General features: G+C 42.2%; 1 protein-coding gene across 4 annotated transcripts in view; it reads right to left on the bottom strand.

Annotated features, from left to right (window-relative positions):
- Window positions 1-25711, bottom strand: part of LOC109917954 (dystrophin-like) — a 333913-nt gene that overhangs the window by 65375 nt on the left and 242827 nt on the right. For 3 of the 4 annotated variants that reach the window (XM_048600638.1, XM_048600639.1, XM_048600636.1), the window contains exons 51-52: window positions 20607-20779; window positions 17986-18142 (exon numbers count right to left, since the gene is read on the bottom strand). In XM_048600638.1, coding sequence (XP_048456595.1) covers window positions 17986-18142; window positions 20607-20779 — 330 coding nt within the window. The remainder of the gene's footprint in view (window positions 1-17985; window positions 18143-20606; window positions 20780-25711) is intronic. The other variant, XM_048600640.1, reaches the window with a different exon arrangement.

The raw sequence follows: 25711 nt of genomic DNA on the forward strand, positions 1-25711 counted from the left end.
ATGTTTGGACTAAGATTGTAATAGCTTTCAGAGGCTAGTGGTCTTGGCAGAATCCAAACTAAGCATTGCTAAGCCACATTATTCTGCGTAAGATTGTTTTTTATTTGTTCACATGTTGTGGACACCACTGGCTAAGTTAGCATTCATTGCCCATTTCTAATCGTCCTTGTGAAGGTGGTGTGAATGGCCTTCTAAACTGCTGCAATACATGGGGTGAGTACACCTGTAGTGTTGTTATGAAGGAAGTTCCATGATTTTGACCCACACTCAGCAAAAGTAATCCATTCTTTAAAGTGCCACTTAATCACACTTTGACAAACTCTTCCATCATTTTGATGATAATTGAGAGGAATGATGGGTCATTAATTGGTTGAATTGGATTTCTTCTACTTTTTACAGACAGGACATGCCTGGGCACTTTTCCATACTGTCAGGTTGATTCCAGTGTCAAACTGGAACAGGTTGGCTGAGATCCCAGAACTTATTAATGAGGATTTCTTCAAAGACCATAGCATTTGCTGTCTCCAGAATACCCAGCTTTTAGGATATTACCGACTACCATAAATGTGATATCGGGAAACTCAGGAGAACAGCAAGATGGATAATTTATTTCGCAGTTCTGATCCAAAAATGAATGCTAACACTTCATTCTTGTCTTTTTCACTTAAACGTTGGGCTATGCCATCAGAGCCTCTTACTCTGGGTTGTTATTTAATCGTCCACTGACATTCATGACTGAAAGTGACAGCATGGCAGAGTTTTGATCTGACCAATGGTTGTGGAACTCCACACTTATTTTCATTAAAACTCATCTGTTACACCTTTTCCCATTTACTTTTTGTTCAATTCTTTCCAAGGTTATGGACATTGCTACCTAAACCAAACATATATTGCCCATCTCTAATTGCCCTTGAGAAGGTGGTGGTGAGCTGTATTCTTAAATCACTGCAGTCCAGGTGGAGTAGGTAAACCACAGTACTGCTTGGGAGAGAATTCCAGGATTTTGGCCCAGCGGCATTGAAGGAACAGCAATATATTTCCAAGACAGGATGGCATCTGAGGGAACTTGTAGGTGATGGTGTTCCCATTACAGGTGTACTACCCTTGTTTTTCCAGTGGGAACTGCTGTCAGAGGAGTGATTGCAGTGCATTTTGTAGATGGTACACAATGCCCCCATTGTCTATCAGCAGTAGACAACATGAATGCTAAGGTGGAGGATATGGTGCCAATCAAGCATGGATGGTATCAAGCTTCTTGAGTGTTACTGGAGCTGCAGCATCCAAGCAATCATATTCCATCACACTCCCAACTTTGCCTTGTCAGAGATGGACAAGCTTTGGGGAGATAGGAGATGAGATACTGACCAGAGGATTCCCAGACCTGCTCTTGTAGCTACAGTATTTATATGGCTTATCTCATGCAGTTTCAAGTCAGTAGTAACCCCCAAGATGTTGATAACAGAATTTCAGCGTTGAAATTCAACAAAGGAAGATGGTGAGATTCTCTCTTGTTAGAAATGATCATCGCCTGGCACTTCTGTGGTGCAAACGTTATTTGCCACTCATCAGTCCAAGCCCGAGTATTATCCACATCTTGCTGTAGATTAGCACGGGCTACTCCAATATCCAAGGAACTGTAAACAGTGCTAAACACTGTGCAATTATTAGCAAACATCTGCAACATTCATTCTTGAGTTGACCATTTTGTCATCCTTCCACTGTGAAACAGTGAATAAATATAACTTAGATACATAAATGGAACTAGTCCTGTTCAGAGGTCAAATCCAAAACTTCCAAAATGTACAGCTTCTGTCTCAGTGAGCTGAGACAGACACTTCATTTTTCTCCTTGTAACCATGCAGCCAATGCACAAAAAGGGTCATGTGGTGGCTGATCGGTGACCTCAGTGCAATTGTTTCAATCAGTTGATTTTGATCAGCAAACAAGCAAGGATACAAGCATCCAAATGTGGTGTATCACGAGATATAAAAATCCTGTATAGCAAGAACAGACCAACAAAACATTATATCATATTATCCTACATCACAAGGCAAAGGGATCCTTTTATCAAATGGAAAGAAATAAAATATATAATGTTGCAAAGATTAATCACAAGCCAGAGGATTGGGAAATTCTTAAAAAGCAGAAGACAACCAAAAAAAGAAGGGGAGTGGGTAAACTTTGAGGGTGAACTTGCAAATAATATCAAGACGGGCAACCGGAACTTCGTTAAATATATAAAAAGGAGGAAAGGCCAAAGTTAATACAAGCCCCTAAGAGAATGAGGCTGGGGAAATAATACTGGGGGACCAGGAAATGGCAGAGGAGTTGAATAAATTCTTTGCATCAGTCATCAAGGCCGACTGGTATTATCGCTAAACTATTAATCCAGAAACCCAGATAATGTTCTGGGGACCCGGGTTCGAATCCCACCACTGCAGATGGTGGAATTTGAATTTTAAAAAAAAGTCTGGAATTCAGAATCTATCGATCACCATGAATCCCTTGTCACTAATGTCCTTCAAGTAAGGAAATCTGCCACCCTCACATGGTCTGGCCTACATGTGATTCCAGACCACAGCAATGTGGTTGACACTCAACTGCCCTCTAAAATGGCCTAGCAAGCCACTCAGTTGTACAAATTGCTACAAAGTCTCAGAGAAATTAAACTGGACGGATCACCCAGCATTGACCTAGGCACCGGAAAAGACAACGGCAGAAACAGCCCTGTCGACCATGCAAAGTCCTCCTCACTAACATCTGGGGGTTAGTGCCAAAATTGGGAGAGCTGTCTCACAGATTAGTTAATCAACAGTCTGACACATTCATACTCACAGAATTATACCTTTCACACAATGTCCCAGACTCCACCATCACCATCCCTGGATATGTCCTCTCTCACCGGCAGGACAGACCCAGCAGAGGGGGCGGCACAGTGGTATACAGCGAGGTGGGTGTTGCTCTAGGAGTCCTCAACATTGACTCTGGAACCCATGAAGTCTCATGGCTTCAAGTTAAACATGGGCAAGGAAACCTCCTACTGATTACCACATACCGTCCTCCCTCAGCTGATGAATCAGTACTCCTCCATGTTGAGCAACACTTAGAGGAAGCACTGAGGATGGCAAGGGCACAAAATGTACTCTGGGTGGGGGAATTTCAATGTCCACCACCAAGACAGGCTCAGCACCAGTACTACTGATCGAGCTGGTCAGAGCCTAAAGGACACAGCTGCTAGACTGGGTCTGCAGCAGGTGGTGAGGGAACCAACAAGGACCTCATCCTTACTAATCTGCCAGCTGCAGTTGCATCTGTCCATGACAGTATCGGTAAGAGCAACCATCGCACAGTCCTTGTGGAACAAAGTCCCGCCTTTGCATTGAGAACAACCTCCATCGTGTTGTGTGGCACTATCACCATGCTAAATGGGACAGACTTCACACAGATCTAGCAACTCAAGGTTGGGCATCCATGAGGCGCTGTGGGCCATCAACAGCAGAATTGTTCTCCAGCACAATCTGCAACCTTCGTGGCCCAGCAAATCCCCCACTCAACCATTACCATCAACCCTGTTTCAATGGACAGTGCAGGAGGGCATGCCAGGAGCAGCACCAGGCATATATGAAGATGAGGTATCAACTTGGTGAAGCCACCAAACAGGACGACTTGCACGCCAAACAGCGGAAGCAGCAAGTGATAGACAGAGCTAATCAATCCCACAACGGATCAGATCTAAGCTCTGCAGCCCTGCCACATCCAGTTGTGAATGGTGGTGGACAATTAAACAACTCACTGGAGGAGGAGGCTCCACAAATATCCCCATCCTCAATGATGGAAGAGCCCAGCACATCAGTGCAAAAGATAAGGCTGAAATATTTGCAGAAATCTTCAGCCAGAAGTGCCGAGTGGATGATCCATCTCGGCCTCCTCCAGTGATCCCCACCATTACAGATACCAGTCTTCAGCCAATTCAATTCACTCCACGTGATATCAAGAAACGGTTGGAGACACTGGATACTGCAAAGGCTATGGGCCCTGGCAACATTCCAGCAATAGTACTGAAGACTTGTGCTCCAGAACTTGCTGCTCCCCCAGCCAAGCTGTTCTAGTTCGTTACAACACTGGTATCTACCCGACAATGTAGAAAATTGCCCAAGTATGTCCTGTACAGAAAAAGCAGGACAAATCCAGCCCGGCCAATTACTGCCCCATTAGTCTACTCTCAATCATCAGTAAAGTGATGGAAGGTGTCATCAACAGTGCTATCAAGCAGCACCTGCTCAGAAATAACCTGCTCAGTTACGCCCAGTTTGGGTTCCACCAGGGCCACTCAGGTCTGGATTTCCTAACAGCCTTAATTCAAACATGGACAAAAGAGCTGAATTCCAGAGGTGAGGTGAGAGTGACAGCCCTTCATATCAAGGCTGCATTTGACTGAGTGAGGCATCAAGGAGCCCTAGCAAAACAGGAATCAATGGGTATCACGGGGCAAACTCACCGGTGGTTGGAGTCATACCTGACACATAGGAAGATGGTTGTGGTTGCTGGTGGTTAATCATCTCAGCTCCAGGAGATCTCTGCAGGAGTTCCTCAGGGTAGTGTCCTAGGCCCAACCATCTTCAGCTACTTCATCAATGACCTTCCCTCCATCATAAGGTCAGAAGTGGGGTTGTTTGCCGACGTTTGCACAATGTTCAGCACCATTTGTGACTCCTCAGATACTGAAGCAGTCCATGTTCACATGCAACAAGATCTGGACAATATCCAGGCTTGGGCTGACAAGTGGCAAGTGACATTTGCACCACACAAATGCCAGGCTATGACCATCACCAAATAAGAGACAATCTACCCACCATCCCTTGACATTCAATGGTGTTACCATCAACGAATCCCCCACTATCAACGTCGTGGGAGTTACCAGTGAGCAGAAACTCAATTGGACTCATCACATTAACATAGTGGCTACAAGAGCACGCCAGATGCTGGGAATACTGCGGCGAATAACTCACCCCCTGACTCCTCAAAGCCTGTCCGCCATCTACAAGGCACAAGTCAGGAGCGTGATGGAACACTCCCCACTTGCCTGGATGAGTGCAGCTCTAACAACACTCCAGAAGCTTGACACAATCCAGGACAAAGCAGCCTGCTTGATTGGCACTACATCCACAAGTATCCACTCCCTCCACCTGCAATGCTCAGTAGCAGCAGTGTGTGCTATCTACAAGATGCACTGCAGAAATTCACCAAAGCTCCTCAGACAGCACCTTCCAAACCCACGACCACTTCCATCTAGAAGGACAAGGGCAGCAGACATATGGGAACACCACCACCTCCAAGTCCCTCACCTTCTTGACTTGGAAATATATTGCCATTCCTTCACTGTCTCTGGGTCAAAATCCCGGAATTCCCTCCCTAACAGCATTGTGGGTCAACCCACAGCAGGAGGAATGCAGTGATTCAAGAAGGCAGCTCACCACCACGTTCTCGAGGGGCAACTCGGGATGGGCAAGAAATGCTGGCCAGCCAGTGACACACGTGTCCCACAAATGAATAGAGTCACAGTAGAAGACACTGACAGTATTCCAAAATTCCTGCATAATCAAGGGGCAAATGATAGGAGAGGATATAAAATAATAACTATCCCTAAAGAAAAGATACTAGGAAACTAATTGGGTTAAAGACCATTATGTCCCCTGGACCCAAAGGGCTGCATCCTCGGATATTAAAAGTAATAGCTATAGTGATAGTTGATGCACTGATCACAATCTTCCGAGTATCCTTGGATTCTCAAGAAGTCCCAGTGTCCCATAGGGCAGCATGGTGGCTCAGTGGGTAGCATTGCTGTCTCTCAGTGCCAGGGACCTGGGTTCAATCCCACCCTCAGGTGACTTTCTGTGAGGAATCTGCACCTTCTCCCCGTGTCTGTGTGGGTTTCTTCCAGCTGCTCTGGTCTCTTCCCACAATCCAAACGTGCACAGATTAGGTGGATTAGCCATGGGAAATGCAGGGTTGCAGGGGCTGGGCAGGTGGTTGAATCTGGGTGCCATGCTCTTCGGAGAGTCAGTTTGGACACGATGGGCCGAGCGGCCTGCTCTCACACTGCAGGGATTCTATGATTAGTACCTTTATTTTAGAAAGGAAAGGAGACAAAAAACAGGTAACTACTGGCCAGTTAGCTTAATGTCTGTTATTAGAAAATGCAAAAGCCTATTATAAAGATGTAATAGCAGAGCACTTAAAATACATAATACAATCACAGTCACTATGGCTTCATAAACAGGAAATTGTGCATGACAAATTTATAAGAATTCTACGAGGAGATTACAAGTGGTATAAATAAAAGGATTGAGCATTCAAAAAAGCATTTGTAAAAATAATCGCACTTAAAGCAATTAATAAGACCACATGGTGTTGGGGAAATGTATTAACATGGATAGAGGATTGACCAAATAATAGAGAACAGAGATTTGGTACGGTGGGGGGGGGGGGGGGGGGCCTTTTCAGGATGGCAAGCTGTAAATAGTGAAGTGCCATAGGGATCAGTGCCAGGGCCATACTTATTGCGAATAAATATTAATGACATAGTGATGAAAGTGAATGTACTATTATTGAGTTTACGGAAAACGCAAGAACAGGTGGGAAGACAAGTGCTGAGAATGACAGACTGCCTGCAGAGGGATATAGACAAGTTAAGATGCCCAGATTGGTGGATTTTTAATCAGTATGGGAATCAAAAGCTATAGGGAAACGGCAGGAAAGTGGAATTGAGGATTATCAGTAAGTTATGATCTCATTGAGTGGCAGACTCAATGGACTGAATGGCCTTCTGCTCATTCATCGTATCTTAAGAGTAAAATCTAGAGACAATGAAATTCTAATTGAATGTAATATGGAAAAGCAGCAAGTACATGTGAAATTGCTTAACCTGAAGTCAAAGCACAAAAGCAGATTGCACAAAAGCACAGACAGTACATTCTTTGAGATGCCTCTTACTTCCAGACCAAAATGTTGCAACAAAAACTCACTAATGTAGAACCAAGAATGCAAATATTCATGCAGCTACTTTCATGATGTGAAATGTCAATGTGATCTGTCACCACGCTAGTGACAACATAAGCAATGCTGCAGTAAGGTCAAGACAGACAATTAGGGATGATTATTATTAGTCAGTTTGGGTGTTCAGAGACAGCGATGGGATTCTCAGACAACGTTGAAGCTCACAGCACTTACAGTCTGGGATTATGGTTTCCCACCAGCACTAGATAACAAAAGAAGAAGCAATGCTGAGAAATCAAAGGTGGAAAAACATGGCGTGCGTTTTAGGTAACACAGGATGAAACCAGAGTGTGTCCAAATTCTGTGACAGAATACAATTTTCATACAATGTTTTCCTTAACATTTGGAAATGAGAAAGTATCTTTCATCAACGTTGTGTATATGGCTGCATTGTTTGCTCTCAAATTGTGTTCTATTACTGCTGTGAACAAAACAAAAACAGTGTTGTGGAGAGATAGTAGGAACTGCAGATGCTAGAGAACCTGAGATAACAAGGTGTAGAGCTGGATGAACACAGCAAGCCAAGCATCATTAAAGGAGTAGGAAAGCTGACGTTTCGGGCCTAGACTCTTCTTCAAAACGTCAGCTTTCCTGCTCCTCCGATGCTGCTTGGCCTGCTGTGTCCATCCAGCCCTACACCTTGTTATCTCAGAAACAGTGTTGTTATGGGGATTAGTATGGGTCCTCGCTCTGACTAACTTTTTGTGCGAAATGTTGAATATTTATCATTCCAGTCCCTGTACTCATTCTGCAGGACCTAAATGCCACAGCACAGTGGCTCAGTGGTTAGCACCACTGCCTTACAGTGACAGGGACCCAGGTTCGATTCCAGTTGTGGACAACTGTCTGTGTGGAGTTTGCACATTCTCCCCATGACTATATGAGTTTCCTCTAGTTACTCCGGTTTCCTTCCACACTCCAAAAGATATTGCTGCTATGGGATTGTACCACATAATAAATGTGTTAGTGAGAATGGGGAACAAGAGCCCCTTAAGACACAAGGGTAGCCTTAGACAAAGTCTCAAGGGCAGCAAGGTGGCACAGTGGTCGGCACTGCTGCCTCACAGTACCGGGGACCTGGGTTCAATTCCATCCTTGGGTGACTGTCTGTTTACACATTCTCCCCATGTCTGTGAGGGTTTTCGCCAGGTGCTCCAGTTTCCTACCACAGTCCAAAGATATGCAAGCTAGGTGGATTGGCCACGCTAAATTGTCCATAGTGACCAGGGATGTGTAGGTTAGGTTTGTTAGCCTTGGGGAAATGTGGGGTTACAGGGAAAGGGTAGGGTCTGGGTGGGATGCTCTTCGGAGGGTAGGTGAGGACCTGTTGGGCTGAATGTTTCTACACTGTAGGGATTCTATGAACCCTCTTTCTACCTATGTCGTTGGTACCAATGTGCACAATGACCTACGTCAGAATCCTGCTCATTGACTGCAGCTCCGCCTTCAACACTATTATTCCCTCCAGACTGATCTCAAAACTCTGTTACCTTGGTCTCTGCTCTGCCCTCTGCAACAGAATCCTCATCTTTCTGACCCACAGACCACAATCAGTGAAGATAGGTAATTGCACCTCCTCCACAATAACACTCAACACTGGAGCCCTCCAAGGATGTGTCCTCAGCCCCCTACTGTACTCCCTGTACAGCCATGACTGTGTTGCCGAATTCCAAATTAACGCCATCTACAAGTTAACTGACGACACCACTGCAGTGGGATGGATATCTAACAACGAATCAAAATACAGAAGGGAAGTAAAGGGCATGGTGACATGGTGCAATGAGAACAACCTCTCTCTCAATGTCGGCAAAACTAAAGAACTGATCACTGACTTCAAAAAGAAAGGAGGAGAACACGCCCTGATGTACATCAACAGAACGGAGGTTGAGAGAGTGGAGAGTGTCAAGTTCCCCGGTGTGACGATTATCAACAACCTGTCCTGGACTTTCCATGAAAATGCGTCAGCCAAGGCGGCACAACAATGCCTCTCCTTCCTCAGGCGGCTCAGGAAATTTGGCCTGGCCGATTTCTACAGATGCACCATTGAAAGCATATTCTCCAGGTGCATAACGGCCTGGTACGGCAACTATTCTGCCCAGGACTGTGAGAAACTACAGAAGCGGGTGTGCACAACCCAGATCATCACGGAAGCCAACCTCTCATCCATGGACTCCATTTACACGGCTTGCTGCCGCAGAAAGGTGGCCAACATCACCAAAGACCCATCGCACCCCGGTAATGATCTCCTATATCCTCTTCCATCAGTCGGAAGATTCAGAAGCCTGAACACACGCATCAACAGGTTCAGGAACACCTTCTTCCCAGCTGTTATCAGACTAATGAATGGACTCTCTAGCCTGAAATAACGCTGATCTTGCTAACAATACTCTTACCGAGTGCATGACCTGTGCAATGTAACCTGCACGCCTCTGTCTAAGTCATTCTCATCTGTATATCCTTCACTTACAATGATCTGCCTGTACCACTCATAAATAAAGCTTTTCACAGTACTTTGGTACACGTGACAATAAATCAATCAATCAATTAATCAACAACCATTGGCTGTTCATCGTTCCCCTTAAGAATTTCATGCAATTTCATGAATATTCACTACATTCTCACAGACTCCAAAAGCCACCTCAACTACACTTCCTCACATACTGTTTCTTGTAAGGTCTCCCTTCCATTTTCCCAGACTCTTGGCCTTTATCACATGTATTCTGACAAACAAACAAGTCCTCACTTGCAAAAGTCCGAAGTGAAACATCTACTGTTTGCAGGGGCTATTCAACCGTGACCAAATTAAGATAAGCAGTTGAACTTTTAACGTGGCTCATTTACACCTGCTAGAAGTGACATACATTGACACACAATGAACTGTTCTCTGTAAACAGAAATGTTTTAAACTTCCACCTTCTTTGAATTAGCCAGAAGCTTGTAGGGCCTGTATTCCCTGTTCCTTTTTCCTTAGTGGCACAGTGGCTCAGTGGTTAGCACTGCTGTCTCTCAGGGACCCGGGTTCAATTCCATTCTCGGGGAATTGTCTGTCTGGAGGTTGCACGTTCTCTCCGTGTCTGTGTGGGTTTCCACTAGGTTCTGCATGGGTTTACAACAGGTGCTCTGATTTCGTCCCACGGTCCAAAGATGTGTGTATTAGGTGGATTAGCCATGAGAAATGCAGGGTTACAGGGCTAAAGTAGGGGGGAAGAGTCTAGGTGGGGTGCTCTTTGGAGGGTCGGTGTGGACGTGTTGGGCCAAATGGCCTGTTTCCACACTGTAGGGATTCTAGTAACAGCTCTGCCATTCAGAGTGGACTTGTCAACTACAGGACATGTTTTTCTTATAGTATAAACTATTCCAATTGTTTGAAATTTCATGTTCTTCTGTTTGTTCCAATGAGTGTAAGACAAAAAAGCTTTGGTAATAAAAGTCTCTCTTAAATGAAAGACAGAGATGTAAGATATTTCCAGCTGGTAGAGAGGAGGTGGGCAAACCCACAAAAAAACTCAAGGGAATGTTTGTGATGAGGTGGAGGGTAGAAGAAGTTATGTTAGAAAACATTATTTTATGTAAAAGCTTGGTAACGCAATGGTAAATTTAAAAACAAATCAAAGGTTGTGTCCAGAAGAGGTGTGAATAGCTACATAGACATCTGAAGGCAAAAAGGGATACAGGAGCAAGATGGAGGCATAGGTTCTGATCTAAATTAGTTGAACTTAATATTGGGTCCAGAAGGCTAGAAAGTGCCAAGACAGAAGATGAAGTCTTGTTCCTCAAGCTTGTATTCAGCTTCATTCGATCACTGGCAGGCCAAGGTCCAAGTGGGAGCAAGATAGAAAATGAAAATGGCAAGGAACAGGAACTCAGGTCATGCCTGTGGACTGAATGAGGGTGTTCCACAAGATAATCACCTAATCAATGTATCATTTCCCCTGTGTAGAGAAAACACTGGGAACAGTGAATACAGTACCTGTATACTAAAACGAATGAAGTACAGGTAAATCGCTGTTTCACTTTACAAGTGTATTTGGGACTTTGCTTGGTGACTGAGGAGTGGACCACAGAGGGAATGATCACGAGGGAATGATCACTTTGGAATGCTGAAAGGGGATACTGGTGAAGATGCTGGAAGGTGGTCTGCTGAACACAGAGGCTGATGGAGGGACGAGCTGAGAATAAGGAGAATTTATGATTCTGGGATAGGTGGAATGGATGAGAGCCGAATTTCGTGAAATGGATCAAAGCGAAAGTTCTGCTAACCATGTTGGGTGCGTTGGGTGCGTTGGTTGTGGAAAAGGGAAAGCATCTCACACATGCCGGTGCAGCGTGCTCTGCTTATTACAAACAAGCAGTTTGATTCAGTCGGCCAATCATTATAACGCATGACCTATATATCTGGCATTATACTGGCTGCAAATTTCATACACAATGTTGGTCAATGCAATGAGAATTATTTTTGGACTGACAACAGCACCCTGTTAGGGGAAAATACCATTCACATAACCACTATATAGTAGCAGCATGCATTATTTGCTTAAGCTCAAACTTTTAAGAAGCTTTGGCTTTCCATGCAATTTGAGGTAGACCAGGCACTTTTCAGTTCTAAAATTGCCAGCCTTTGGACCATTTGACAGTGCACGCTATACACAGCAGTCATATACTTATGATATCCATTATCCCACAGTATGACTTTGATGCATTCTATTTCTGCATTAAACTTGCAAAATGAGCAAACGCCTCAGCTAGAGTTGGCTTGCCAATCAACTAGCACATTTTTCTCCTGAAGCATAATTCTTCTAATGATTGTAAGAAAGCAAAGCAATGCAAGCATGCAGATGGTGGATCATGTTTGTCTAAGTGAGCACACAGTCAATGATTGTATGTTTGAGTGAGGGAGCATTTATGTTTAACAGAACAAAGAGGGCACCTACAGTGTGTTATAAAAGTAGCAGGTGGTCTCAATGGCTTCTTCTCATGACTGAAATTCTGACCATGTCATCAAATGAGCAGCAAGAAAATTCAAAAGAGAAATGTTTTGTCGTGGGCAAAGAATCCAAACAGGTTCTTACTAAAGACTTCTAGGCAAAACTCAGACTGAAAGATTGACAGAAATTACAAATAACAGTAGCAATAAAAAGAAGTTGTTCGAGTTGGGAGAGCACATATTAATATAATCCCATGTAATATACTCCCTCTTATGGTGTGCAAGGAAAATTTCAACAGAACTCCAATGATTACAGAGGTGGCAGTATGTTTTACAGAGTTCAGCTGCCATCAAAACCATTTTCAGACCTAAAGAGGAACATGATATTCAATATCATTTATTGAATACTATTTATTGAATACTATTTACCCCAGTAAATGATATTCAATACCAGGGAAAGTAATGGAATGCACGCTTCAATTTTCCAGTGTTGAAGAGAGGGTCAGAGATCAGTATTTTCTCATTAGAATTGCTTTAATGGAGTCAGGATGTAAGGTCACAGTCATAAAGGAACAGGTCAAGATTTCCACCAAATTTCTCTGCGAGATAATAAAACTAAAACAGGCATTATGGTTATGATACATATAAGGATCTATAAACCAAAAGTACCAATAGCTTTTGGTAAAATAATGTATGCTGCATCTAGCCTTTTATGTCAATTGCTTTTAGTTTCTGCAAGGTAACTACGATTTGTACAATATAACAATAAACCTTTAAGCTTCAGGAACTTGTTTTCCTCAGAAACTCTTTAAAAGTTTGAATGTTTCCTTTTGATGTGACCACAATATGAAGTTAAAATATTTTATCAAATCCACATTTATTCATCCATTCTTTAGCGAAAAGCCCTGAGTATATTTTCACATAAAGACTCAGTCCTCTAAACCCAAACACTGTTTGTGAAACCATTTCCTGAATAACCTACTGTAATGTCATGAAACTTCCTCTAACAAAATAGTCATTAGCAATTTTCAAATAAACTATTTTAATCTAATTTTAAGAAAATTATTCATCAAATGTGAGTAGCACTGGCAAAGTTAACCAATCCTGATTGATTTTCAGAAGGTGAGAGTAAAGCTGCATTCTGGAAGAGTTGCAATCCATTGCTGTAGGTACACCCACAGTGCTCATGGGGAGGCAGCTCCAGGATTTTGACCCAGTGACAGCGAAGGAACGGTGATGTATTTCCAAGTCAGAATGTTGTGTGGTTTGTGGTGCTCCCATGTATTTGCTGCTGCTGTCCTTGTGAGTGTGGCTCTGGGCTTAAAAGGTGCTGCTGAAGGAGTCTTGCATCAGCAAATCTTGGAGATGGTAAACATCAGAGCCTTAGTGTGCTGGCTGTGAAGGGAATAAAATTTATGGTGGTGGATGGGGTGTCATTTAAATGGGTATCTTTGTGCTGTATGGTGTCAAACATCTTGACATTGCACTCGTTCAAGCAATTGGTGATTATCTGTCACAACCCCAAATTATACTTGAGATGATGGTCAGGCTTGGGCTCGTCAGGAGATGAATTACTTGCTGCAGAATTCTAAGCTTCCGAGTATCCTCCTGTAACCACAGTATTTATCCGACTGTCCAGTTCAGTTTGTGGTTAATGATAAGCCTTAGGATGGTGGTGCTGTGGGATATGGCAATTACAATAATGAGATCAATAGGGATATGGTTGGGTTTTACAGGGGCTGAGATGATTGACCTCCAACAATAAAGCGTGCTTACCTCTGGATTTCCGTTCACTCCAGTGAGAAAAGAGGCAGCAATTAGCTAGATTCGATTTATACGGTTTCTCATGGACAAGACATACCTGAATAGCTTACTACATTATCAGGTAAATGCCAGCATTGGTAGCTGTACTGGAACAGCTTGACTATTGTCAATAGCCGTTACAGCCTTTGTTAGGACCAATAACTAATTCCATCAGTCATTTCTTGATATCGCAGTTAATTAAATTACTGAGGACTAGCAGCCGTGGCATTGGAAACCTCAGGTAGTGTTTGCAATAGACCCTCCACTTGGAACTTGAAAGATGGTTGCAAATGCGTCAGTCTTATTTTTTGCTTTGATATCATTGAGGATGGGGATGTTCGTAGATCCTGCTCCTCCTATGACTACACCAGTTTTTTAAATTGTGTACTACCAATCAAAACTGAATGAGACAAAACAGCAGGGTGTTACTCTACCCAAAACATGCTGTTTCCATTCTTTTGTAAGATTGCAATCTTATTTTCTGGCTTCAACGCATTGTATCATGTCATGTGCTGCTCCTGGCACGCTCATCTACATTCCTTATGCAACAAGGATTAATCCCCAGCCTTTTTGGTAATCTTAGTCTTAAGGATATACCAAATCATCAGACTACAGATAGTTGTTGAATACAATTTTCTGTTAACAAAGGCCCACATCCCCTCATGGATGCCAAGTTTGGAGCTTCTAGATTTGTTCTGAATCTAATCCATTTAAACAATGCCAGTAGCAAATCACACAATCGAGTCTTCTACAAGGACTGTGCAGTAGGCATTCCTCCCAATTCCGTCATGGATAGAAGTATCTTTGACAGATTTGTGAGGACAAGGTCAGGTAGATTTGGCCTCCAGGTGCAATCTGACTAATACATCTTTCAGGACATGGCGAGATGAGTCATCAGTGACTTACTGAGTCACTCTTGCTGATGGACATTTCAGCTCCTACCCAGCGTACATCCTGGGCCCTTGTCACCCTCATTGTTTCTTCAAAGCGACATTCAACGTGGAATAGCACATATTCAACAGGTCAGGAAGGGTGGTAGCTGGTATCCAAGTCAAAGTTTGTTCAAACATTTTGTTTATCTGACATCAAGGCTTTATGGATGAGAAGTTAATATTGAGGACTCCCAGCTTCACCCGCTCCTGATTGAGTACTAGTACGATGGTACCTCTATTAGCTCGGTCCTACTAATACATTAGGACATAATTTGGGATGGTAATAGTGTACTATGGGCCACTAGCTGCAGGTAAGACTTGGTATCTATGATTATAACAGGTTGTTGCTTGAATTGTCCACAGATCAGCTCTCCCAATTTTGGCATATGTCCCCAGATGTTGTTGACATTGACTTTATCAGATGTGTGTTTGTCATTGTTTGTTTTTATTAATAAATTGTATTTAAATTCACTGAGCTGACAAGATTGCATTTGCTCTGGCATGCCCACAGCTAGAGTCTAGAGCTCTGGATTATTAACCAGTAATATTATTACTATGCTTCTTCAAAGCTTAACAATATTGGACTAAGTTTCTTTTCCCCCTAATTCACCCTCTTCACATGTTGCTCTTGCCTTTGCTAAATCTCACTACTGTATATTTACCTGCCATGAATTACAATCTGTCATTTTACTGCCCGTAAACATAGCATTGTTTTTTGTTAATTTGTCGCTACTATTGCGAAGTTGGGTAGAATACTGGGGAGGCAATGGCCTAGTGGTATTATGGCTGGACTGTTAATCCAGAGACCCAGATAATGTTCTGGGGACCTGGGTGTGAATCCCGCCAAGGCAGATGGTGGAATTTGAATCCAATAAATATCTGGAATTAAGAGTCTAATGATGATCATGAATCCATTGTCAATTTGTCAGGAAAAAACCCATCTGGTTTGCTAATGTCCTTTAGGGAAGGAAACTGCCATCCTTACCTGGTCTGGCCTACATGTGACTCCAGACCCACAGCAATGTGGTTGACTCTGACTTGCCCTCTGGGCAATTAGGGATGAGCAATAAATGCTGCCTAGCCAGTGATGCCGTCGTCCTGTCAATGAATAAAAAAAACTTATGGATTGGGACACAGGAAGTTAGAATTTGGTGTTTGTAAAATGTTAAGAGGGAAAGCATTGTGTGGTCCCTTTAAAAGATCATTTGCTTTTCTGCGCTTACAGATTTAAAATAGATGTTTCTGAGCAGCAGCTTGAAAGATTGCAAGTACACAAACAGCATCTGAATTAAAGTATTTATATCAAAAGGCCGTACAATTAGCAGGCCAAGCAGCAGTTTTACCAAGACCTTCTCCCTCGTCCTTTGAATAAAGGAGTGTAGAATCACTGGATCCCCACAGTTGGAAGCAAGCCATTCAGCCTGTCGAATTCACACTGTCCCTCCGAAGAGCATCACACCCACACCCACCACCCTGCTTTATCCCTGTAACTCTGCATTTTCTGCGGCTAATCCACCTAGTCATCCCTGAACACTATGGGTAACTTAGCATGGCCAATCCACCCAGCCTGCACATCTTTGGACTGTGGAAGGAAACCGGAGCACCCGGAGGAAACCCGCACAGACACGGGGAGAATGTGCAAACTCCATACAGACAATCGCCCAAGGGTGGAATCCAACCTGGGTCCATGGCGCTGAGAGGCAACAATGCTAACCACTAAGCAACCGTGCCACCCATAATTGATAGCAAGTAAGCAAACTCCCTTCTCCAGTCATGTGTAAAATCAATTACAAGCAGTGCAATCTTCAGGTGTAATTGACAAAACAATTCCTAAATAATCACCCTTTTAGACAGTAACGGCAGTGTCACTACGGAGTACCATTCATTGTCTAGTACTTCCGGGGTGGGGGGTACTATGCCATGTTCTTCGCAGCTTTCAATATGTCATTGATGATGACGAACATCTCACCAAGGTCGTCACTATGCCTCAACTTCTCACCTTCAAACAGCTGTCTAACGTCAAACAGACCACTGCTCACATCAAACTACCCAGTCTTCAGGAGAAAAGTGTCACAACACCACACAACTCGGCCTCAGCAACCTCGGCAAGACAATGTCATATCAGTGACATGGATATTACCATCACACATGAGAACACCACCCACCATGTACACAATATGCCCTCATGTGATTCAGCCAATGTTGTCTATCTCATACGCTACAAGCAAGGATGCCTTGAGGCATGAAATATCAGCAAGACCATTCAGACGCTAAGACAACGGACAAACGAACACCACGCAACAGTTGCCAGACAGGAATGTTCCCTCCCAGTTGAGGAACACTTCAGTGATCAAGGACATTCAGTCTCCAATCTTCAGGTAAGCGTCCTCCAAGGCACTCTTCGAGATACACAACAACATGGAATCACTAAGCAGGAATTGATAGCCAAGTTCAGTACCCAGCCTCAACCATGATCTTGAGTTCATGTCACGCTACATGTAACCCCAGAATACTGTTCTGTTTTGACACAATCACCTTGATATCTTGTTTTTATCTGTCTACCTTAATTAGTTTGTACAGTTTTGGATTACTTGTTACTTTGGTTAGACCCTCGTCATGCGACTCATACCTATCATGTTATTCCAGCCATTTGGTTTGTCTCAAGCACCATCCTATTTATTGATTTTTTTTTGTAATTATTTCTCTGGGTCATACGTCATCTCTTCACTTGCTATTCAGCTATTGACACTTTACTCATACCATTCGCCATTTTTGATCACCTTCCAAAGACTTGTTATTCAGCCTGTCGACACTCTAATCTATTTGTATTTATCTTTCTTAATCACCTGAAATTATCTTGCCACTGTCTCTCTGCATAAAAAATTCTATGCCTGTTTGCTTCCCTCCTCTTCACCTGATGAAGGAGCAGTGCTCCAAAACCTTGTGGTGATTTCAAATAAACCTATTGGACTGTAACCTGGTGTCATGTGACTTCTGACTTTGTCCATCCCTGTCCAATACTGACACCTCCATATCAATGTCACTATGTGCAGTCCTCGTTGACAGCTAAATTCTGCAGGCCATAAGACAATAAAAGACATACACAGGAGTAAAAAGAATGTACTTTAGTAAGGTCAAAATGCAATAGAAACTCTACTTGGTTTCCCAAACTTTAATCAGCACATGTAAGATAATAGTGGATAAATCAGGGCAGAACTACAGAGAGAGGCAGGAGAAGAAATGTTACAGTCAGCCGATAGGTACACTTACACGACAATGATCATGTTGCTGCAGTAGAGTTTGAACATCACCTCCAATGGGCATCTGTCTGGACAGCGTTTCGTTCTTGAGATTTAACCACTTACTTAGTTCTTCTAATGATGCTAGCAACCTGTTCCAACGTTCTGCATTGGCTTCCAAATGAGCCCTGCAGCAGATCAGGAAAGGATTTTGTCAACAGTGCTCAATTAAATCAACTTAAAGTTCTTTTGTACTTAAGTCAATCAAGTAAAAAGCATTAAAAAAATCAAATTTTTATTTCAAACGATAAAAATTTAGATTATTCCCTGAGTCCTTTGTTCACAAATTACCAACAGTTCTGTCAAAATTTGTATTGCATTTCCAATGCTTTAAACAGAATGGCACCATCAAATCCACTCCCATTGGAAAACAGGTGCCATTTTGAGACCCAGCACAAAGCAGGATGGTTGCAGTTATTTTAGGTCAATCATCTCAGCCACAGACATCACTGCAGGAGTTCTCAGACCCTGTTCCAGAACCTAAAGGAAGATGTCAACTCACTTATTCACTACTTCCATGGCCATCTCCTTTATAACCCTGGGATGTAGATTAATAGGCCCTAGGGATTTATTAGCTTTCAGTCACAATAATTTTTACAGCATTTTTATTTTTAACCGATACTTTTTTCTTCAATTCTTCCTTTCCAATAAACCCTTGCTTCTGGAAATATTTTTGTGTCTTCTTCTGTGAAGACACAACAAAAGTAGTTGTTTAATTGCTTTGAAATTTCCTTGTTCTTCAGTTATCAATTCTCCTGTTTCAGACTGTAAGGACCCTACAGTTATCTTCACTAATCTTTTCTTTTTACATACTTAAAGAATCTCTTCCAGTCCGCTTTTACGCTCTTTACAAGTTTACTCTTGTACTTTATTTTTCCACTCTCAACCATACTTTTGGTCCTCCGCAGCTGAGTTCTAAACTGCTACCACTCTTCAGGCTTGCTACTTTTTCAAGCAATTTTATATGATTCCTCTTTGGACCTAACAATATATTTTTTTGTTAATTTGCCATCGATGGGCCACTTTTCCTAGTACATCTGTTCCTTAAATATTAATCTTTGCCTGATAACCATCATGCTTTTCAATGAGGTTGTCCAGGTTATCACAGCCAACTTGTCCCTTGTACCTTCACATTTCCCTTTCTTTAGATTTTGGATCCTAGTTTTAGACTGAACGACTTCATTTTCTGTCTCTATGAAGAATTCTATCATGTTATGGCCACGTTCTCCTTAAGTATCTCTCACAATAACATCATTAATTAATCCCTTGTCATTACACAAAACTAAATCAATGATAACTTGTCCCAGTTGGTTCTTCAACACATCAGTCTAAAAACCTACAAATTCCAGGAATTCATCAGCCACAGTATTATTGTTAATCTGGTATGCCTAGTCTAAACGTAAATTAAACTCACCCATGACTACATGCATCGCTAATTTCCTGTTTAATGCTGTCTCATACCTCACCAATAACGTTTGGAAGCCTACAGGCAACTCCCACTAATGTTTTTCACTCCTTGTTGCTTCTTGATTTCCTGCGTAGATATCCTTTCTCACTATTGCACTGATTTCATCTTCCATAAATAACAACATCCCACCCTTTTTCCGTTTTGCCTGTCCTTCCAAAAGACTGAATATCCTCAGGATGTTCAGTTCTCAGTTATGGTCACTCTGCAGCATGTCTCTGTAAACACTAATATATTATGCCTGTTTACAACTGTTTGCTCTGTTAATTAATTTATCTCATTGAGAATGCTGCATACGTTCAGATATAGTACCTGTAGACTTTTTCCAGCCCTATATGCCAATAATCCTGGTTTTGTCTGTCTTCCACTTTTGGTTTCTACTTTTCAATCTTTCATTTCCATCTTTGCTTCCCTCACTTGTCTCCCCACTCAATTTCCCGTCCCCGCTACACTATTTTAAATGGAGTGGCTTGCAGGGCTATTTCCGAAGGCAGTTAGAAGTTAATTGTGACAGGATTTTCTTGATTAGTAAGGGGATCAAGGGCTACGGGGAGAAGGCAGAAGAAAGGGGTTGATCAGCGGTGATCAAATGGTGAAGCAGACTTGATAGGCCGAATAGCCTAATTATGCTCCTATAACTTATGTTCTTATGGTTTAACTACACTGCTGAGAATCTAGAGTCACATGTCACAGGCACCAGATCAAGTAAAGATGGCAGTTTTCCTTCCATAAGGACATGAGGGAAGCTGATGCATTTTACAATCAACACTGGTTCCAGATTTTATGAAATTCAAATTCCACCATCTGCCAAGGTATGATTAACACCTGGGTCCCAGAAATGCTACTCAAGTCACTTCCCTCTGCCAGTAATGTCCATAAAACTTATAAATAGTTAGCTTTTATTTATTCTACTCTAACTCATTCCTCTGAAGACCTCAAATGCTGAATTCACCGACCTCCACCCAACCCAGAATCCTGGCTTCCTCCTAAAATCCTTAAAGTGGGAGCTGTTCTTACCTCATAAAACTCCCTATTTTACCTCAAGTTCTCTATCAATTTCAACACTGATGTTCTGCATTTGGTCCTTGCAATGTCAATGGATAGTAAACCCACAGCATATTACTGACCTGATATTGACAGATTTGTTCTTTAGGTCACTCCATCGTTGGTTCATATCATCAAGTCGATGCTGAAGCAAGGCAGCTTCCTCTGAATTTCCCAAAACTTTCACCATCTTGTGTCTGTTGCCATCAATACTCTTAAAGATGTCATTATGAGCATCAATTTCAGCCTGGATATCCTGAAGAAAGCAAAGTCAATATCCTCAAATTTTTTTTCCTCTTCAGACGTGGAGCTGCACACTTTTAACACATGAACAATCTGTGTGCAAAATGTTAATGTGGTTGAACATACAATGGAAGCCTTACAGAAAATCTGGCGCCCAATTTTAAATTTACAAAAATACATTATACTTTTGGCACCAACTGACACTTAGATTATACATCTGACAGAACACCTTGCTGTATTCTTTGCACTTCAATGGCAAATGGAGCAGTGATGGGATTATGCTTTCCCAAGTCATACCACCAAAACTAAATGCAGAATTAAGGATTCTTTACTCTTTGCCACCTCAACATAATTCCCTTTCCACATCAGTGAACTTAGGGGCTTGTTAAAAACTGACAAGAGGGGGCCAAATTGGGGCAACTTTATATTAATGGCTCATATCCACTTAAAACTGCAATGTTATTTGTCCAACTCATTTCACAACATCACAACTGCTGGACAAAAGATTTTCATCCTACCACAGTAGGCTTAATATCAACCCGGGTCCTAAGTGAAAGTACATGCATCAACTTTACCTTAAGACCAAAACTGTTCTAAATTAGTCTAAACCAGTAAATAAACATTAAGTCTTTTCATATTTCAAAATATGAAGAACAAAAGAACAACTGTGTTCAGAACCATGACGGGAACACATCAAAATTAGTGAACAGTTGGAAGAAACCATTGTGATTTTGTACAATTCACTGATTAAGAACATACAGCAACCTGCAAAAGTGGTGTACAGGTAAACTGTTGGGCATGTTTTTGGCAGAAATATTCAAAACTTAAAGTTAATCATGTAGCTGTGTATCTTCTGTGTGCCATGACTCATCCAAGCATTTCTGAATCATCTAATAATTCAAAGTTTGCAGCTAAATTAATTCCAACTCAGCTTGAACTGTATGGATCGTTTTCAGGTATGAGTGTCTCAAGAGGTTTGCCTATACTTTCAAGTCATATGAATTATCGTCAAATTTGTTAACACATTTATCCCCTCAAACCGCCCTACCCCCCACTCCCAGAGAATGGACCGAGTACCACCACACCACCAGCACCCCCCAAACCCTTGAGTGTGGAGTGGGTACACCACAGCTCTCCCAAGGGCAGCACAGTGGTTCAGTGGTTAACACTACTGCCTCACAGCGCCACGAACCAATGATCAATTACAGCCTTAGATGACTGTGAGGAGATTGTATGTTCTGCTGTATCTGCGAGGGGTTTTCACTGACTGCTCCAGTTTCCTCCCACAGTCCAATACTGTGTAGATTAGATGGACTGGTCATGCTAAATCGCCCCATAGCATCCAGTGATGTGCAAGCTGGGGAGATTAGCACATGGTAAATGCAGGGTTACAGGGTTTGGGGGCGGGTGGTATTGGGTTGGATGCTCTTCGAAAGATCAGTGCAGACTCGAAGAGCTGAATGACCTCTTTCTGCACTGTAGAGATTCTGTGATTTTGTGAGAAACATTAATCTCTTCACATTTTTAGCTGTCCACTAATTCAACAAAGTTACAGAAAAGTTTGATTTATTGTTTTGGAAAGAACTTTGAAGTACGTCTACACAGCACGAAAGACCAAACAACACAAAGACGAAATATTTAAATTAAATCAGAAATCCATAACTGTGCTGTACTGATATTTATATGTGCAAATATAAAAAGTATCTGCATCTATATTCCAAAGGCTTAATGGACCTTTAGATATATAAAATCAAAACAATAAATTGTGCTCAGGTTTTAATCAAGTTATCTTCCCTGTGTATACCCAAAGAACTATATATTTCCAGACCACTGATTTCATTTTGGATTTCCAGCATTTGCCATTTATTTGCAGCAAGACCTGGACAATACCCAGTATTTGGCAATAAGTGATAAATAACATACATGCCATACAAATGCCAGGCAATAAACATTTCAAAAGAAAATCTAACCATGTACCCTTTTAAATTCAATGGCATTACCATCACTAAGTCCCCCACTATCAAAATTTTGAGGATCTCTATCGATCATTGAACCATGTTAATGCTGTAGCAACAATAGCAGGTCAGAGGCTACACATTCTGTGGCAAGTAACTGACCTGCTGTCTCCCCAATCCACTATCTACAAAGCATAAATTGGGAGTGTGATGGAATACCCTCCTCTTATGTGGATTAATACAGTTCCAAAGACACTCAAGAATTTCAACGCCATCCAGGATAAAGCAGCCCCCCCACCCCTACTAGAGTTGCACCTTCAATATAATAGCAGACCTGTGACCTCTACCATCTAGAAGGACAAAACAGCAGAGACAATGACGACAACAACACCACCTGCAAATTCGCTCCAAGCCACACACCATACTGACTTGGAAAAATATTGATACTCCCTCACGTGATGGGGTCCAAATCCCGGAACACCTTCCCAAACAGAACCATGGGCTTCCCTACAGTCCATGGTAATCAGGCGTTCAAGGAGGCAGCTCACCATCACCTTTTCCAACGCAATTAGGAATAGGCAATAAATGCTGGCTCAGCCGACATTCCATGAATGAATTAGTCATTTGGAAACATGTAGTACAGAACATGAAGTCTCTGTATTTGCGTTATCCATTTGGATTAAACTCACTGCAAGAAGTGGTCAGTCCAAGTAATTAACCCAATGGGTTGTTGGAGCTGCACTCATCCAGGCAGTTGGAGAGTATTCCATCACTTACTTGACTTCTGTCCCAGGGGAGGCAATGACCTAGTAGTGTTCTCGCTAGACTATTGATCCAGAAATTTAGCTAATGCTCTGGGTTCAAATCCTGTCGTGGCAGAATTTGAAGTCAAAAGGAAAAAAACCGGAATTAAGAATCTACTGAAGAATTTACTGATGAAATTCATTGGCTCTCTAATACCCTTCAAGAAAGGAAGCCTGCCATTCTTACCTAGTCTGGTCTACATGTGATTCCAGACACACAGCAATGTGGCTGTCTCTCAACTTCCCTCTGAAATTGCCTAGCATGCCACTCAGTTCAAGGGCAGCTAGGGACGGCAATAAATGCTGCCAAGTCAGCAACACTCATGATCCACTGGTGAATAATTATTGAAAAAAGATAGTGGATAGGCATTGGGAAGAAAGGAGGCAATGTATTCACTGCAGAATTCCTAGCATATGACCTGGCCTTATAGCCACAGTATTTTGATGGCTGATTCAGTTCAGTTCCTAGTCAATGGGGACTCCCAGGATGTGGACAATGCAGAAATTCAGGAGCTGGTTATTCCTTTGCAAGTGCTGCAACATAGCACTGTCAAAGACTGCTTCTGTTACTTTGCTGAAGTTGTGATTATAACATGATAGATACTAATATTCAGTTCGAAAGTGAGAAACTTGGGTCAGAAACAACTGTGCTTAACTAAAGGGAATTACAAAGAAATAAGAATAGAATTAACTCAAGTAAACTGGGTGGATAGATTAGCGTATGACAGGAAGCAAGTAGTGCAAACACTTAAGGAGGTAATTCATGAATCTCAGCAAAAATATATCCCAGTAAGGGAGAAAGATTCTAAGAGAAGGATAAACCAACTATGGCAAACCAAGGAAGTTATGGACAGTATTAAGTTGGGAAAAAATAAGCATTTAAGAGGCAAAAGTCAGTGATAGCCCCGAAGACTGGGATGAATTCAGAATCCAGTAAAAAGATAATAAAGTGAGAAAATAAGCTACAAGGGCAAACGAGCAAGGAATATAAAAACTGACAATAAGAGCTTCTTTACATGTACAAAATGGAAGAGACACTGGATACTTAGAAAATAAATCTCGGAAAGAAGGAAATGGCAGAGAAGTTAAAAAGATATTTTGCATCAGTCTTTATAATGGAAGATATTTTGGACATTCCATTAGTACTAAAGAACACAGGGGAGGATTTAAGTACCATCACCATCACCATCACTAAAATAGTATTCGACAAACTAATGGGACTAAAGGTAGATAAGTCACCTGGCCCTGACGGCTTGCACCCCAGGATTCTAAAAGAGTTAAGGACAGAGATAGCGGATACATTGGTTGTAATTTTCCAAAAACATCATTGGATTCTCAAGAAGTACCAGAGCATTGAAAACTGCTAAAGTGACATCTATTCAAAATGGGAGGAAAGCAAAAAACAGATAACTATAGTCCGATGAGTCTAACAGCTATTGTCAGAAAAGTATTAGAATCAATTATTAAGGAAATAGCATCAGAACATTTGGGAAATTATCATCTAAACAAGTAGAATTAGCATGGCTTCATGAAAGGGAAATCATGTCTGACTAACTTAGAACTTTCCGAGAAAGTTGCAACCAAAGTGGATATACAGAATCAGCAGATGTGTTGTATTTGGGCTTTGTATTTTGATGAAAGGTTAAGTCATAAAATGAGAGCCCACAGTGTTGGAGGTAGCATATTAACATGGATACAGATTGGTTCACGGGCAAGAAACAGCAACTGGAGATAAAGGGTTCTTTTTCAGTTTGGTGACCCATGACCAGTGGGGTTCCACAGGAATCAGCGCTGGGACTGCAACTGTTTACAACATATATTAGTCATTTGAAGGAAGGAGGGTGGATCCTGACAAGTAGTTCAGAGGGGATAGAATTTGAAATGAATTCGAAGTCAAAATGATTGAGTCAGCGAGTGAGTGAGTAAGTCTGGAAGGTTGAGGAACCAAATGGCAGATAAGACAGAAGTGAGACAACAAGGTGCAGGGCTGGATGAACACAGCAGGCCAAGCAGCATCATAGGAGCAGAGAGGCTGACGTTTCCGGCCTAGACCCTTCATCAGAAAAGGGGGAGGGGAAGGGGGTTTTGAAATAAATAGGGAGAGAGTGGGAGGCGGATAGAAGAGGGATAGAGGAGAGGATAGGTGGAGAGGAAACAAACAGGTCGAAGAGGCGGGGATGGAGCCAG

The sequence above is a fragment of the Rhincodon typus genome, chromosome 9 (assembly GCF_021869965.1).
Source record: "Rhincodon typus isolate 14 chromosome 9, sRhiTyp1.1, whole genome shotgun sequence".
NCBI classification, from domain to species: domain Eukaryota; kingdom Metazoa; phylum Chordata; class Chondrichthyes; order Orectolobiformes; family Rhincodontidae; genus Rhincodon; species Rhincodon typus.